The following is a 12,596-nucleotide window of genomic DNA, read 5'->3' on the forward strand; positions in this document are numbered from 1 at the left end:
GGACACCCCACCATCATGGCCACACAAGCTGGTCCAGACTCTTGCCGGCCTGCACTGCTTCTCTGTGCTATGTCCCTACTGCCTTCTACCCAGACCGGGGCAATGAGACTTTCTCCTGCTGCTGAAGTCCATGTGTGCCTCTGATGAGGCAGCATTGGTGTGGCTGCCACCTGTAAGCAGGCGCCCTGCATGTCTAGAGCATGCATGCCGGTGTCCTCCATGCCAGTGAGCTCCAGGCCCGTCATACTCACGAGCTGCCCTGCCCCAGAGGCTGCTACCCCCTCCTGTCTCCTCATCCTCATCTTCACGACCCTCCCCTGTGGCGTCACTGCTTTCTAATAACCCTTCCTACCGAATACATTGAATCCTGGATCTGTTTCCTCCAAAGCCCAGAGGAGAACTGTCCCTCCTTCCCAAGACTCCATCACAACCCTGTTGAATTAGGAAGAATCTCATCTCTCCCCTAAACCTCCTGTATGGTTGGGCAGAGGCACCCCCCTAAATCTTCTCTCCTGCTCTTTATCTTCCCTTCCTCTTGGCTTTCCGGAGAATCGATCCTGCCCCCTAAAATGTCCAGCCCTCATCTCCTTTCCTGTTTTCTCACATTCTGAACTTGATTCCTAGGGAGCCTGGGACAGGCTCGAGCCCATTCTGGGGAGGGAAGCCTTGGAGATTCATATTCACTGTCAGCCTACTGGGTTTTGACTCACCCCGGAGACTGAGGCACATCTCAAAGCATATCTGTGAGGGTGTTTCACGGAGGATGAACTGAGAAGGGAGACCTTACTTGAACGAGGCAACAGCCATTCCATGGGCTAGGAGCCCGGGAGAACGAACGAGGAGAAAGCCAGCCAAGTACCAGCATTCCTATGTCTGTGTAGTAGCCCATCATCCTGTGAACCGCTCCGCTCCACTGTGACAGACTGAACCCTCTGACACCGTGAGCCAAGATTAAGTCCTGCCTCAGTTGATATCATTCTGTTGGGTAACTCACCACAGCAATGCAGAGCTAACGAATGCAGAGGTTCTGTTAGAAGGTGGGAAGCCGCTGTGACTAATCCTGTCTGTGGGTCTCTTACACTTTGTCACAGGTCTGTGGACAGAATTTGTCAGAGTTCAGAGAGGTGGAGCATAGAAGCCCTGGAAAGCTGCAAACAGCTTTAAGGGGAGTCCTAGTGGGTGCTCAGAAGACAAGAATGCCAGTGGATTTCAGACAGGAAGGAAGCCTGAGCCCAGTGAGGTTTCAGATGGGAACGGCGACTCTTCGGGGAACTAGGCTAAAGGTCATGCGTGCATATTCCGGCAGAGAATAATGTGCATTTTTTCCTGTGTCCAGAATCTTAATGATATTGAGAACAATGGGGGCTGGTCTCATGTCCAGCCTAGTTTCACCCAAAGCTCAGATATTTTGTTTGTTTGTTTGTTTGTTTGTTTGTTTGTTTTGAGACAGAGTTTCTCTGTGTAGCCCTGGCTGTCCTGGAACTCACTCTGTAGACCAGGCCGGCCTTGAACTCAGAGATCCGTCTGCCTCTGCTTCCCGAGTGCTAGGGTTAAAGGTGTGCATCACCATGCCCAGCTCCAAAGCTTAGATTTACACCGTACAGTGGTCACAGACCACCTTGACTGTTGAGCTATAAAACTGCATTAGCAACTCACCTCTCCTCACCAGTCTGCAACATAAAGAAAACAGCTAGAGCCCAGGGCAGTCAGCAGTAAGAGCTCTGGGACAGACAGAGCAGAAAGGAGCCACGGGCACAGTAGACACCAGGTTCCTTGTCCATCCCTAGGAACCTCTATGTGAACTGCTCACAACAGCCTGAAGGAAACCAGAAAAAAGGATGCACACCAGAGATGGGAGACGGTCACCAATGTACACAGAGGAACTAACCCCCAGATCATAGATATCACTGACAAACACTTAAAAACACATGTCTGGGGCACATGGAGCCCAAATTCAACTCTACTCATTGACAAATGAGCGATGTCCCCACATGACTGCCGCAGCCACTGCCCCAGGAAATAAGCAAAATGATGCTTTCTAGGTTCTAAGTTGGAAGTGATGTGTGTTTATTACGTTATAATTGATCACGAGTCCATCAAAGATGGGTGATGTGAACCACTGAGGGGAAGGTGTTACAGGATCAATCACGTTGTATAACTAAGATTCAAACATTTGAAAAGTGCCCTGTAAAAGTCACCAGGACCCAGGATACAAGACGGCACCAGAGAGAAAAACTAGCCAGGGACAATGAGAATGTCTGCTGCCCGTGTGGCCACTGTGACAGATACACTGGCAAGAAGAACTGAGGGGGACAAGATGCAGCTAGGACAGTGAGTCCACAACAGGGCTGCACGCGCCTACCCACAGGGATGCCAGGGACCTGACGACATCTGCATAACCAGGCCATGTCCTCCACCCCATCTCATCTCCCAAGGACCTTAGAGAACGTTTACTAATCTTACATCCCTTCTGATACAAGAGGAGCCAGGAAGAGAGACATAAAACAGGACAGACATGTGCAGCTGAACTCAAAACACTGGTTTATTTCGCACCCAGGGTTAGAGAAGGCCCCTGCAGCCAGGGGGACATCCACAGGAGGTCAGGGTGAGGGGATGCAGATCTTACTTCTGTATTCTGTTCTTCCCCAAGTGTCAGAGTGGGACAGGTAGGTTTCCCATGTGCTGTACACACAATGCCTGGGGTCCAGCAGAAAAGTTTTGAGAACACGGGTGTGTCCCATCTTCACAGAGGCAGCTGGTTTGGGTCACTGGTCAGCAGCAGGAGGGGGTGCTACAGGTGACAGGTCTGCAGACCAGGGTGGGGCAGGAGGGCTGGCAGCCCCCGGATGACTGGCAGGAGGAGCTCACACAGACAGGCCGGCAGCTCACGGGCACACACACAGAGGACTGGCAGGAGGGAGCCATGCACACAGTGGGCCTGCAGCTCACAGGCACACAGCAGGCCACCTGGTACCTCACAGGAATGCATATGGCAGGCCTGCAGCAGGCTGGCTGGCAGGGGCTGGACACACAGCAGGATGCCTGGCAGGGGCTGGACACACAGCAGGATGCCTGGCAGGGGCTGGACACACAGCAGGATGCCTGGCAAGGGCTGGACACACAGCAGGCTGGCTGGCAGCCTGAGGAGCAGCTGGTGTGACACATGGTGGAGGCTGGCTGGTCTGGAGGAGGGTGAAGATGTCTGCAGCTCCTGCCCATGGTGGCTTTTATACCTAGCTCAGTGCCCCAACTACCCAGAATGCCGCTGCTCTTCCTTATTTGCTTCCCTGTCCTCCCAGGTTGGCTTTGCTGTTGTCTATGCTCCTGCTTTGTTTACCCTCGGCTTCATGGCTAATTACACCTGCTCCAGCTCCTGCTCTGCTTGGGCTCCAACCCATCCTCCCCTGGGGCCTTCTGGATGTGTATGTGCACATGGGGTTCAGAGTTTGTGCATTTGTGTGTCTGAATGTAAATGTGTGTGTGTAGCCATACATGTGTGTCCAGGACTGTATGTCCACGTGTGACCACATGCCACCAAAGGCCTGTTCCCTTTTCCACCCAAGCCTTCCCCAGTCCCAGCCACCTGTGCCACATGAACTGCCCCTCGGGCCACCTGATGCCTGTCCTGTGTCTCTGTGCTGCCTCATCACTGCCTGCTGCCCTCCCAAGGCCGTGAGAACTGCTGCCACAGATCCCCACAGTGTGGCTCTGTCGAGACGGACCCTGTGCCCTGTGTCTGCCTCCTGTCAGCTGGCCTGCAGTGAGCCTGGAAGCTGCCCGTCCCTCGGGTGCTGCCAGCCCTCCTGCTCTGCCCACTCCTGCCAGGCTCCTTGTGGCTCCTCTGCCTGCTGCTGCTCTCCTCTCCAGGCCCTCAAACACAGGACTCGCTGCTGTGCTCATGAGCCCAGGTGAGAACTGTACCTCCTAGAAGGCACTCCGCTGTGATCCTATTGAGCGTGGAAGGGCTTCATCTATCTCCCCTTCCTGCTCTATGATATTGTGAACCTGACTCTTCCCCTTGGAGAACACTGAAATAGCAGAAAGAGAATGGGGAGACCCAAGGCCCATGCTGGTGTGGTACGGTCTACTTAACAGTCCAGAACCACTGGGGTGGCACATCTCAGGCCATGTCTGCTAGAGCATTTCCAGGGAGGATTAGTGAGGGGGTAGACCTTCCTTAAATGTGTGGTGTTGTCCCATTGGCTAGGGACCAGGATAGAGTGGATATGGAAAAAGGAGAAAGGCAGGCAAGTGCTGTAACTCCTGATTCTCCTTTTCCTGGTCCATCACAGTTTGAAGGGCTCTGCTCCATAATGATGTCCTGAATTCTTAAACTGATGTTCAAGATAAGCCTTCCCTCCTCTCAAGTGCATTTTAAAAATAATCACTGCAATGCAAAAACATCAAATGCAGAAAAACTGGTGCTGGAGAAGTCAGGACATTGCCATGAATAACCCTGACCATTTGGTGCTCAGATGTCTGAAGTTGGTCTGTGGAAGGAATGTGTCAGGGTCTAGAGCTGTGGACTGTTGCAACCCTAGAATTCTGTGAACAATGCTTAACCTGAACAACACACCTTCCTTGTCCACAACATCCAACTCTCTTAAAACTCAGGCCAGAATGCCAATAGAAACACACTCAGACAGTAATGTGTGTACTCTTGAGGTTTCCGAAGGGAACAGGGGCTGTATTGGAAGCAGGACTATAGATTCTTTATGTTATATTCTGGCAAAGGATTATTCACATTTTGCCTGTGTCTTGGAAACACTGTATGAGTTTAAACAAATTTGGTGAAGGAAATTCATGACAGCAAAGCCTTTTTGCAGTTGCATGGTTGTTGCTGGCTGGTTTTAGCCAGATTTACAGTGAGTATCAGGTACAAAGGGTAGAGCAGAAGGATTTGGAAAACATGCCATCTAGCCAGAAAGAGAGCAAGCTGAAAGTGTGGATGAGCAGAGTGTTGTTGTTAAAAAAGACTAGCACCATTAAAGAAAAGCTAACGTCACCTACCTGCTCTTCTACTTCCTAGTAACCATCATCTATGGCCACAATATGACTTTACATCCAGTGAACACACAGAGGTGCATCCAGCCTCCATCTGTCACTCATTCCACTCTATCAGGTGCCTGCTGGAGATGCTTTTCAGGCATCCCTTCTCTCATAGAACCATGCATGCTCTTGCAAAGCATCAAGAATTGTACTTACTACTGGGGCTTTGCTGCATGGATGGTCTATTATGTCAACAAGCCCCTCCATGTGCTCCCCACACCTATGGAACTCAACAGGTTAGGTTAGCATTGGCCATCTTTATGATCTTCCAACTAGCAACGTCTCCATCCATGTGGCTCTTCAGGTCCTGTGGCTGATTGATGGGATGCTGGATTGGCTTTGCAATCATGAGGCATTGCTTCCCATGGCCTTCCTTTTTCCTGGTGGTCTTGACTCAGAGTGCCATCTAGACCTAAGGAAAGCACTCAGCTGCCCGAGGGAGATATCCTGCACATGCCCATTATTCCCCTTCCTGCTCTGAGAAGCTTCCCATGGGCTCAGCCAAATGGTGCTCTCCGCCTACTGCTCCACCATCTTTGTATGGCCATGGCTGCTCATAACCCACAATAAAACTTGACTACTTAGATGGGGGAGAAGCTAACCTCTTACACTGATGTAATGACAAAGTCACTTTCTCTCTCATCATGGGTACCAGGGTGGAAAATTGAAAGCTCATTTGAAAGACTTCCCATGGAGAAAAAGGAGCCTCGGCATGCCCTACCCATACCCCAGATGTGTGTGGAAGTATTTTTCATTCACTAAGCTCTCATATGCCACTGAAGCCATGATCTATGGGGGCCTGGCTGCTGTTCAACCCGGCATCACATCTGTGCCATCCGTGTGGTGCTAATTCAGCAGGCATGCTGTATCTAAGAGCTCTCTGGTCATGGAGGCCTGCCCTACATTTTAAAGAAAAGCCAGAAGATCCAGGAAATGTATAGAGGATTTAGAATATCTGTGAGGAGTCCCTGAGAGGGGGCTGTGTGGTGTCGTGAGGGTGAAGCCTAAGCTACAATGGAGACCCAAGAGCACTAGAGGTACCGAGTACTTGAGACATCTGCCAAGAAAAGCCACAGACAAAGAGGGGAGTCATCTGGACAGAGAGTCAGCAGGGCTGGTGGTGTCTAGTCCACCAGCCAGGTCATGTGGATGGGGCAGCCCAAGCCCAGGTGCGGTCACATCAGGACTTACCTCAGATGCCCAACATTGTGCTGTAGGTTTGCTATCGCCCTGCTGAGCTCTGGTTGATTTCTTCCCTTCTATGTCCCATTCTGTCCATTCTGGAATGGGGCTGTGTGCTCTGGCACTGAATGCTGTACACACGTTAACTTGATTTTGGGGTTCTAAGGACTCACAGCTAAGAGTTTACATCGAGAGAACCTACTAGTATTGCTTTTATAAATGGACATGCACCTTCAAATCCCAGGACTCAGGAGGCAGAGACAGCCAGATCTCTATGAGTTCAAGGCCACCCTGATCTACAGAGCGAGTTCTAGGACATGGAGGGCTACACAGTGAAACCATGTCTGGAAGAAACAAAGCAAACCAACAAACAGACCTGCAGTCAAAGTGCCTTCCAAATGTTTATGTGTCTACCCGTAGACTGACGCTGTTCTCAGCATTCCTCAGCAAAGCCTGTCTGCCGTGGGAAGCCAGGGACACAGAGACCTGTAACTGGTCAACGTGCTGAGAATAAGAGACTGTCGATTGCTTAGCCCTAGAGAGAACACCTACATTATCTCTTCTCAAAGGTCCAGGGGATGTCACAGGAGACAAGATGCAACAGAAAGAATGTCAGAGGATGGTGAGGAGCACCACCAAATGCTCACTTCTGGCCATGGCATAGCTACTACACTCATGAAGCTGCATGGTTACTGGACAAGACCGGAGCTGTCGACATGCCAGCATGGTTGGGGAGGAGCAGAAGAGGCCCCTCCCTTGACTGAGGAGCTATTGGCAGCTATTGGCTGTAGGAGGAGCAGGGGTCATTGCCTCAGTAGGGGAGCCACTTAGGTAAGTCCCCCCAAGTCAGTAAATAACTCCCCAGCCCTGCACATATTCATGCGAGCCCAGTTACACTCGGTGGGTTATTAAAAAAGTGTAGGAGGCAAACAGGTCAGGAAGATGAAGGGAGCAGAGAGAGGGAGAGGAGGATGAAAGAGGGGAATGGGGTAAAATGAGCAAAATGCATATATATTAATTATAATTATAATTATAATATATATATTTGCCAAAGACTCTATAAAAATTATTTTTAAATAATAGTTTTCCTTGAACCACTAAAGACACTTAACATCTGAGCTGTGTTGAAACTGTTGAGAGTACTGGGAACCACAGATGGAATGGGTGGGTTTTTTTTACCAGGAGATGGGCATGAATTTTGGGGAGCCAAGGGTGCAATGCTCTGATTTAAAGTGAGGCTTGTGGATATCAAGTTAACTTGGGATGACATCTGAATGTTAACCTTCATTGAGAACTTGACTGGACTTAGTATCTCATGGGAGACAGAGACAAGCCACTGGACATATCTATGAAGGCTTTTCTAGATAGGAATAATCAAGGTGGGTGACGCCATCCCATAGGCTAGAGGGCTGAACTGAATACAAGCAGGGATGAGGAAAGAGCAGGGCACTGGCATTCCCCCTTCTCAGATCCCTGACCACCATGATATGAACTTCTCCATTCTGTCCTCAGCCACAAGGGACTGAGCTCTGTAAACCCGTGAGCCAAAATGGCGCCTTCCTCTTCAAGTTGCTTTGTTGGGGATTTTATCAGTGTAAAAAGCAGCTAATACCAGATGGGCAAAGAGGCGTCAGTTCTGCACCCCATGCCTTCCAGTGGAAGTGTCAGGAACGTACAGACTCCCCCCACCTATGGCTCTGAATCCAGTTCCACCTCCTGCTTGAGACCACAGCTGTGTGTGATAAACATGAGTGTGCAGAGCTCATGAGTGTGCACGGACATGCAAGGATGTGTGTATGTGTGTATACATGCGAGAGTGTAAGCCTGTGTGTGCTTGGGGATGCATTCAGGAGAGTTAGTTAGTTCATGATGACTGGTTCCTTTCTAGCCTCCATTTTAAGTACATAGCAAGTCACAGGCCACCTTGGTTGTTGGGGTATATGATCACGCTGCAACTTACATCTCATCCCCGGCCCGCAGGTGTCACGGAAAAGCCTGGGGCATGACAAGGACAGCAGCAAGAACTCTACAGAAGGACTGGCCCAGGAAAACACCCAATACTTAAGCAACACCGGAGAACCTCAGGCTTGCCCATCCTGGAGCCTCTAGAGGGGATTATCACATGACCCTGTAAGAGACCAGGGTGAAGCAACCCACTGGAAATGTAAAGGCTGTCCCCAACACTGTACAGAGGGAAGTTACCCTGGGCATACAAACAGCCAAAAGGGACTTACACTTGAAAGCTCACATCTAAAGGACATAGAAATATGGCCACTGTTCATTCAAAGCCCAGATCTATAGTCACACAACTGTGGAAGCAGCTGCCCTGAACGCTGGTGTCACAGGATGCTGTTCTCGGTTTGTGTTGACTGTTTATTTATTACATATAATGGATCATCAGTCACAAGAAAATGGGCACCTTTGGACCAGTGATGAGCAGGTGGAGGAGTGAAAACCAAGTCCACATCTCAGATTCTGGCATTCAGAAGCTGGCCTATGGTGAGAAAAGTCACCATGAGCCACGATATAAAACCACCAGAGAGGAAAAAGCTGGCTGAGGACAGTGAGCATTCTCCATCCAGGAAGCTCTTGGGGCAAGGGTGGAGTAGAGAGGAGGTAGGGTGGAGGACAGAGCCATGGGAGAGATGAGTCCATGGCAGGGATGTGCTCCAGGGCTTACCTAATGTGCAGGGACCTGACCACGCTCATATCGGGCTAAAGCCTCCGTGTCCTACATCTCAAGGAATCATCACGACACTGAGTCAGAAAAAGCATTACCCTGTTGGGTGGTGGTGGCACATGCCTTTAACCCCAGCACTTGGGAGGCAGAGCCAGTCAGATCTCTATGAGTTTGAGGCTAGCCTGGACTACAAAGTAAGATCCAGGAAAGGCTCAAAGCTACACAGAGAAACCCTGTCTCAGAAAAAAAAAAAAGCATTGCTCTTACATCTTTTCTAGTATGAGAGCAGCCAAGAAAGATGGACATGAAACAGGACAGACAGGTGGAGTTGAACTGGAGAAACTGGTTTATTTATAAAAGTTAGAGATGGCCCTGGAGCCAGGGCACCCTTCCAAAGGGTAAGGAGAGGGGGATCCAGATAACTCTTCCTTGTTCTCTCTCCAGAGCCAGGGTGGGCAGGATGGCCTTCCTGTCTGCCTCCTATGCTGAACCAGCAGCCAGAGACAGGTGCTAGGAGGGGACAGGTTGTCCCATCTTCACTGGGTCACTGGTCAGCAGCAGGAGGAGTTGCTGCAGGTGACAGGTCTGCAGACCAGGGTGGGGCAGGAGGGCTGGCAGCACCCGGATGACTGGCAGGAGGAGCTCACACAGACAGGCCGGCAGCTCACGGGCACACACACAGAGGACTGGCAGGAGGGAGCCATGCACACAGTGGGCCTGCAGCTCACAGGCACACAGCAGGTCACCTGGTACCTCACAGGAATGCATATGGCAGGCCTGCAGCAGGCTGGCTGGCAGGGGCTGGACACACAGCAGGATGCCTGGCAGGGGCTGGACACACAGCAAGATGCCTGGCAGGGGCTGGACACACAGCAAGATGCCTGGCAGGGGCTGGACACACAGCAGGCTGGCTGGCAGCCTGAGGAGCAGCTGGTGTGACACATGGTGGAGGCTGGCTGGTCTGGAGGAAGGTGGGGTGACTGGAGCTCCTTCCTGGGGTGGCTTTTATACCCCACCCAGTGCCTCTCAACCACCCAGAATGCAGCTGTTCTTCCTCATTTGCTTCCTTTGTCCTCCCAGGCTGGTTTTGTTGTGTCTGTATTTCTGTTTTTGTTTTGCCCTTAGCTTCATGGCTAATTACACCTTCTCCAAGCTCCTTCGACACCTGGGCCCTTCCAGCACCTTCTCTATGCAGACTTGCTCTGTTGCTGTGCGTGAGTTCTTTTTTGTGATACCCCCCCCAAAGATGCAGGAGATCAGATGCCACTCCCTATGGCACAATGGTCCTCACACAACCAGAGACTGCACTTCAAGGGTTGGCAGACCCTGACAGAGCATGCTGTAGCTCAGAGATGATGCCAGACAGCAGATGGGAAGGGCGTGGAGAAGAGCTGGGAATCGGGGTGTGCGTACGTGTGTGTGTGTGTGTGTGTGTGTGTGTGTGTGTGTGTGTGCGCGCGCGTGCGTGTGTGTGCGTGTGCGTGCGTGTGTGCATGTGTGTGTGTGTGCATGTGTGGAGAGAGACTGAATGTGGGGGAGTGTGAACATGTGCTTAAACGCACAAGTGACTCAGAGTTTGTGCATGAGTGTGTATCTGAGTGCAAATGTGTATATAGCCATCCACATGTATCCAGGACTGTATTTCCATGCGTGACCACTCATGTGCAGATCTGTTCCTTCCTCTGCCCAGCACCCCTTCAGCCCAGCCCCCAGGGGTCGCATGAATGGCTCCCCAGGCTGTTTCTCTGCTTCTCTTCCACTGGCCACAACTCAAGCCAAGGCTGTGGGAACCACTGCTGCCTGGAGGCCCCGGGGCCCTGTTCCTGACTCCTGCATGCTGGCCTGCTGGGGCTTGAAATTTCCAGTCCTCGGAGTGCTGCTCTGCAGGCTCCTCCCCTCTGGCCCCTCCATCTGCTGCTGACCTCTCTTCTCTGGTCCCTCAAATACAAGGGTCGTCACCATCATCAGCCTAGGTGAGAACTACCTACCATGATCAGGTAGAGCCAGGATGGAAGTCAGCTCTGTGGAACAGGGGCATACCCAAATTCCTCTTTCCTGTCCTGATTGTCATTCTTTCCTGCTGACATTGAATAAAATCAGACTTCTGGCCAGATGAGTAAATGTATCAACCCTCATCCTGTCTTCAGTTTCCCATGTTCTGAACCTCCTTCTTAGGTTTGCCCTTTGGAGGCTGGGAGGATAGGGGTGATGGTTCATCTTCATTGTCACCTTGATGGATTTAGAATCTCCTAGAAAGATCTGGAGAGATGGCTCAGTGGTTAAGAGCACTTGACTGCTCTTCCAGAGGTCCTGAGTTCAATTCCCAGCAACCACATGGCGGCTCACAACCATCTGTAATGGGATCTGGTGCCCTCTTCTGTTGTGCATGAGGACAGAGCACTCATGTACATAAAACACATAAATAAATCTTTCAGAATCCCCTAGGGGACGGAGGCACACTCTAAGACCTGTCCATGTGTCTTCATGGAGGATTGGCTGGGAGGACAGACCTCCTCGACCCTGGTAGCACCATCCCATGGGCTGAGGGACTGAGGGACTGGATGGACTAAGGGAATGGAGAAAATCAAGCTAGCAACACCATCCCTAGTCAGCTGTCACATGGGCCATCATGACATGAACTGCTCTGCCACCCATGATGGACCTCTGAGATCAGGGGCCAGAATGACTCCTTCTCCCCTTTAAGTGGCTGCATTGAGCATTTCATTACAGCAAATACAAAGGTAACTAACAGAGAAGGTGAGTATCGGAGAAGTCAGGACGCTGCTGGGACTAACACTGGCCATGCGGTTCTTGGGAGAAGTCAGGACGCTGCTGGGACTAACACTGGCCATGTGGTTCTCAGGCCTTTGGTTCCTTTGTGGACAGAATGTGTAAAAGCTCTGGCTTTGTAATCCTGAGGGTGCTATAAACAGAACCAATGGGACTTCCTGGTGGGTCTCGGAAGACCAGAATACCAACAAAAATTCAGACAGGAGGGTGTGCTCTTGAAGTTTCAAATGGGAGAAGGATGCTACTGGGACCAGAGGCCAGTCATGTGTTACTCTTGAAAAGGATTTTGTGTGCCTTGTATCACCTCAGAGCATAAATTCTAAGTAACGAACAAATTAATTTGATGGAAAAAATTTCAAGATGATGGCAAAGATGGTGGCTTGGTTATTGCTGGCTGCTTTTAGCCAGATATATAATGAGAATTAAGATGAGGGAGGGAGGGAGGGAGGGAGGAGGGAGGGAGGGAGGGAGGGAGGGAAGAAGGAAGGAAGGAAGGAAGGAAGGAAGGAAGGAAGGAAGGAAGGAAGGAAGGAAGGAAGGAAGGAAGGAAGGAAAGCAGATGAAAATTAGGCAGCCTGGCCACCAGATCGGAAGCAGTTAGCACGCTGTGCTGAGGAGACTGTAGTTGTTAAAGAGATTAACACCATTAAAGGGAAGCCACTTGACACAAGGACAACAAGACCTTTCCAAGGTTCAGGATGAGAACAGGAGCCAAGTTGTTCTTTCCTGCCCCAGCGGTAAGAAAAGTAAACACACAAGGGCTGGCCAGAGCTGATACTAGTGTCAGGCGCAAAAGGCTCCAGATTCTTTATTAGTCACTTTGTCACTGTGATCAAATACTCAACAAGAAGCAATTTAAGGGAGGAAGGGCTTATTTCATCTCACGGCTCAGGGG

General features: G+C 50.8%; 2 protein-coding genes across 2 annotated transcripts; both read right to left on the reverse strand.

The window, feature by feature from the left end:
- Positions 1-2,559: 2,559 nt before the first annotated feature.
- Positions 2,560-3,432, reverse strand: LOC114696465 (keratin-associated protein 12-1-like). Its single transcript, XM_037199649.1, has one exon. The coding sequence runs from the start codon at positions 3,217-3,219 to the stop codon at positions 2,773-2,775; it is 447 nt and encodes a 148-aa protein (XP_037055544.1). The 5' UTR covers positions 3,220-3,432; the 3' UTR covers positions 2,560-2,772.
- A 5,807-nt stretch (positions 3,433-9,239) lies between these two features.
- LOC114696464 (keratin-associated protein 12-1) lies at positions 9,240-9,880 on the reverse strand. Its single transcript, XM_037199651.1, has one exon. It carries the CDS (start codon positions 9,853-9,855, stop codon positions 9,463-9,465), a length of 393 nt encoding a protein of 130 aa, XP_037055546.1. The 5' UTR covers positions 9,856-9,880; the 3' UTR covers positions 9,240-9,462.
- Positions 9,881-12,596: the final 2,716 nt, after the last annotated feature.

This window comes from Peromyscus leucopus, chromosome 16_21, assembly GCF_004664715.2.
Source record: "Peromyscus leucopus breed LL Stock chromosome 16_21, UCI_PerLeu_2.1, whole genome shotgun sequence".
Lineage (NCBI taxonomy): Eukaryota > Metazoa > Chordata > Mammalia > Rodentia > Cricetidae > Peromyscus > Peromyscus leucopus.

Coding starts and splice junctions, on each gene's coding strand:
- LOC114696465 (XM_037199649.1), bottom strand. CDS start 3,219: ATGGGCAGGAGCTGCAGACATCTTCACCCTCCTCCAGACCAGCCAGCC.
- LOC114696464 (XM_037199651.1), bottom strand. CDS start 9,855: ATGTGTCACACCAGCTGCTCCTCAGGCTGCCAGCCAGCCTGCTGTGTG.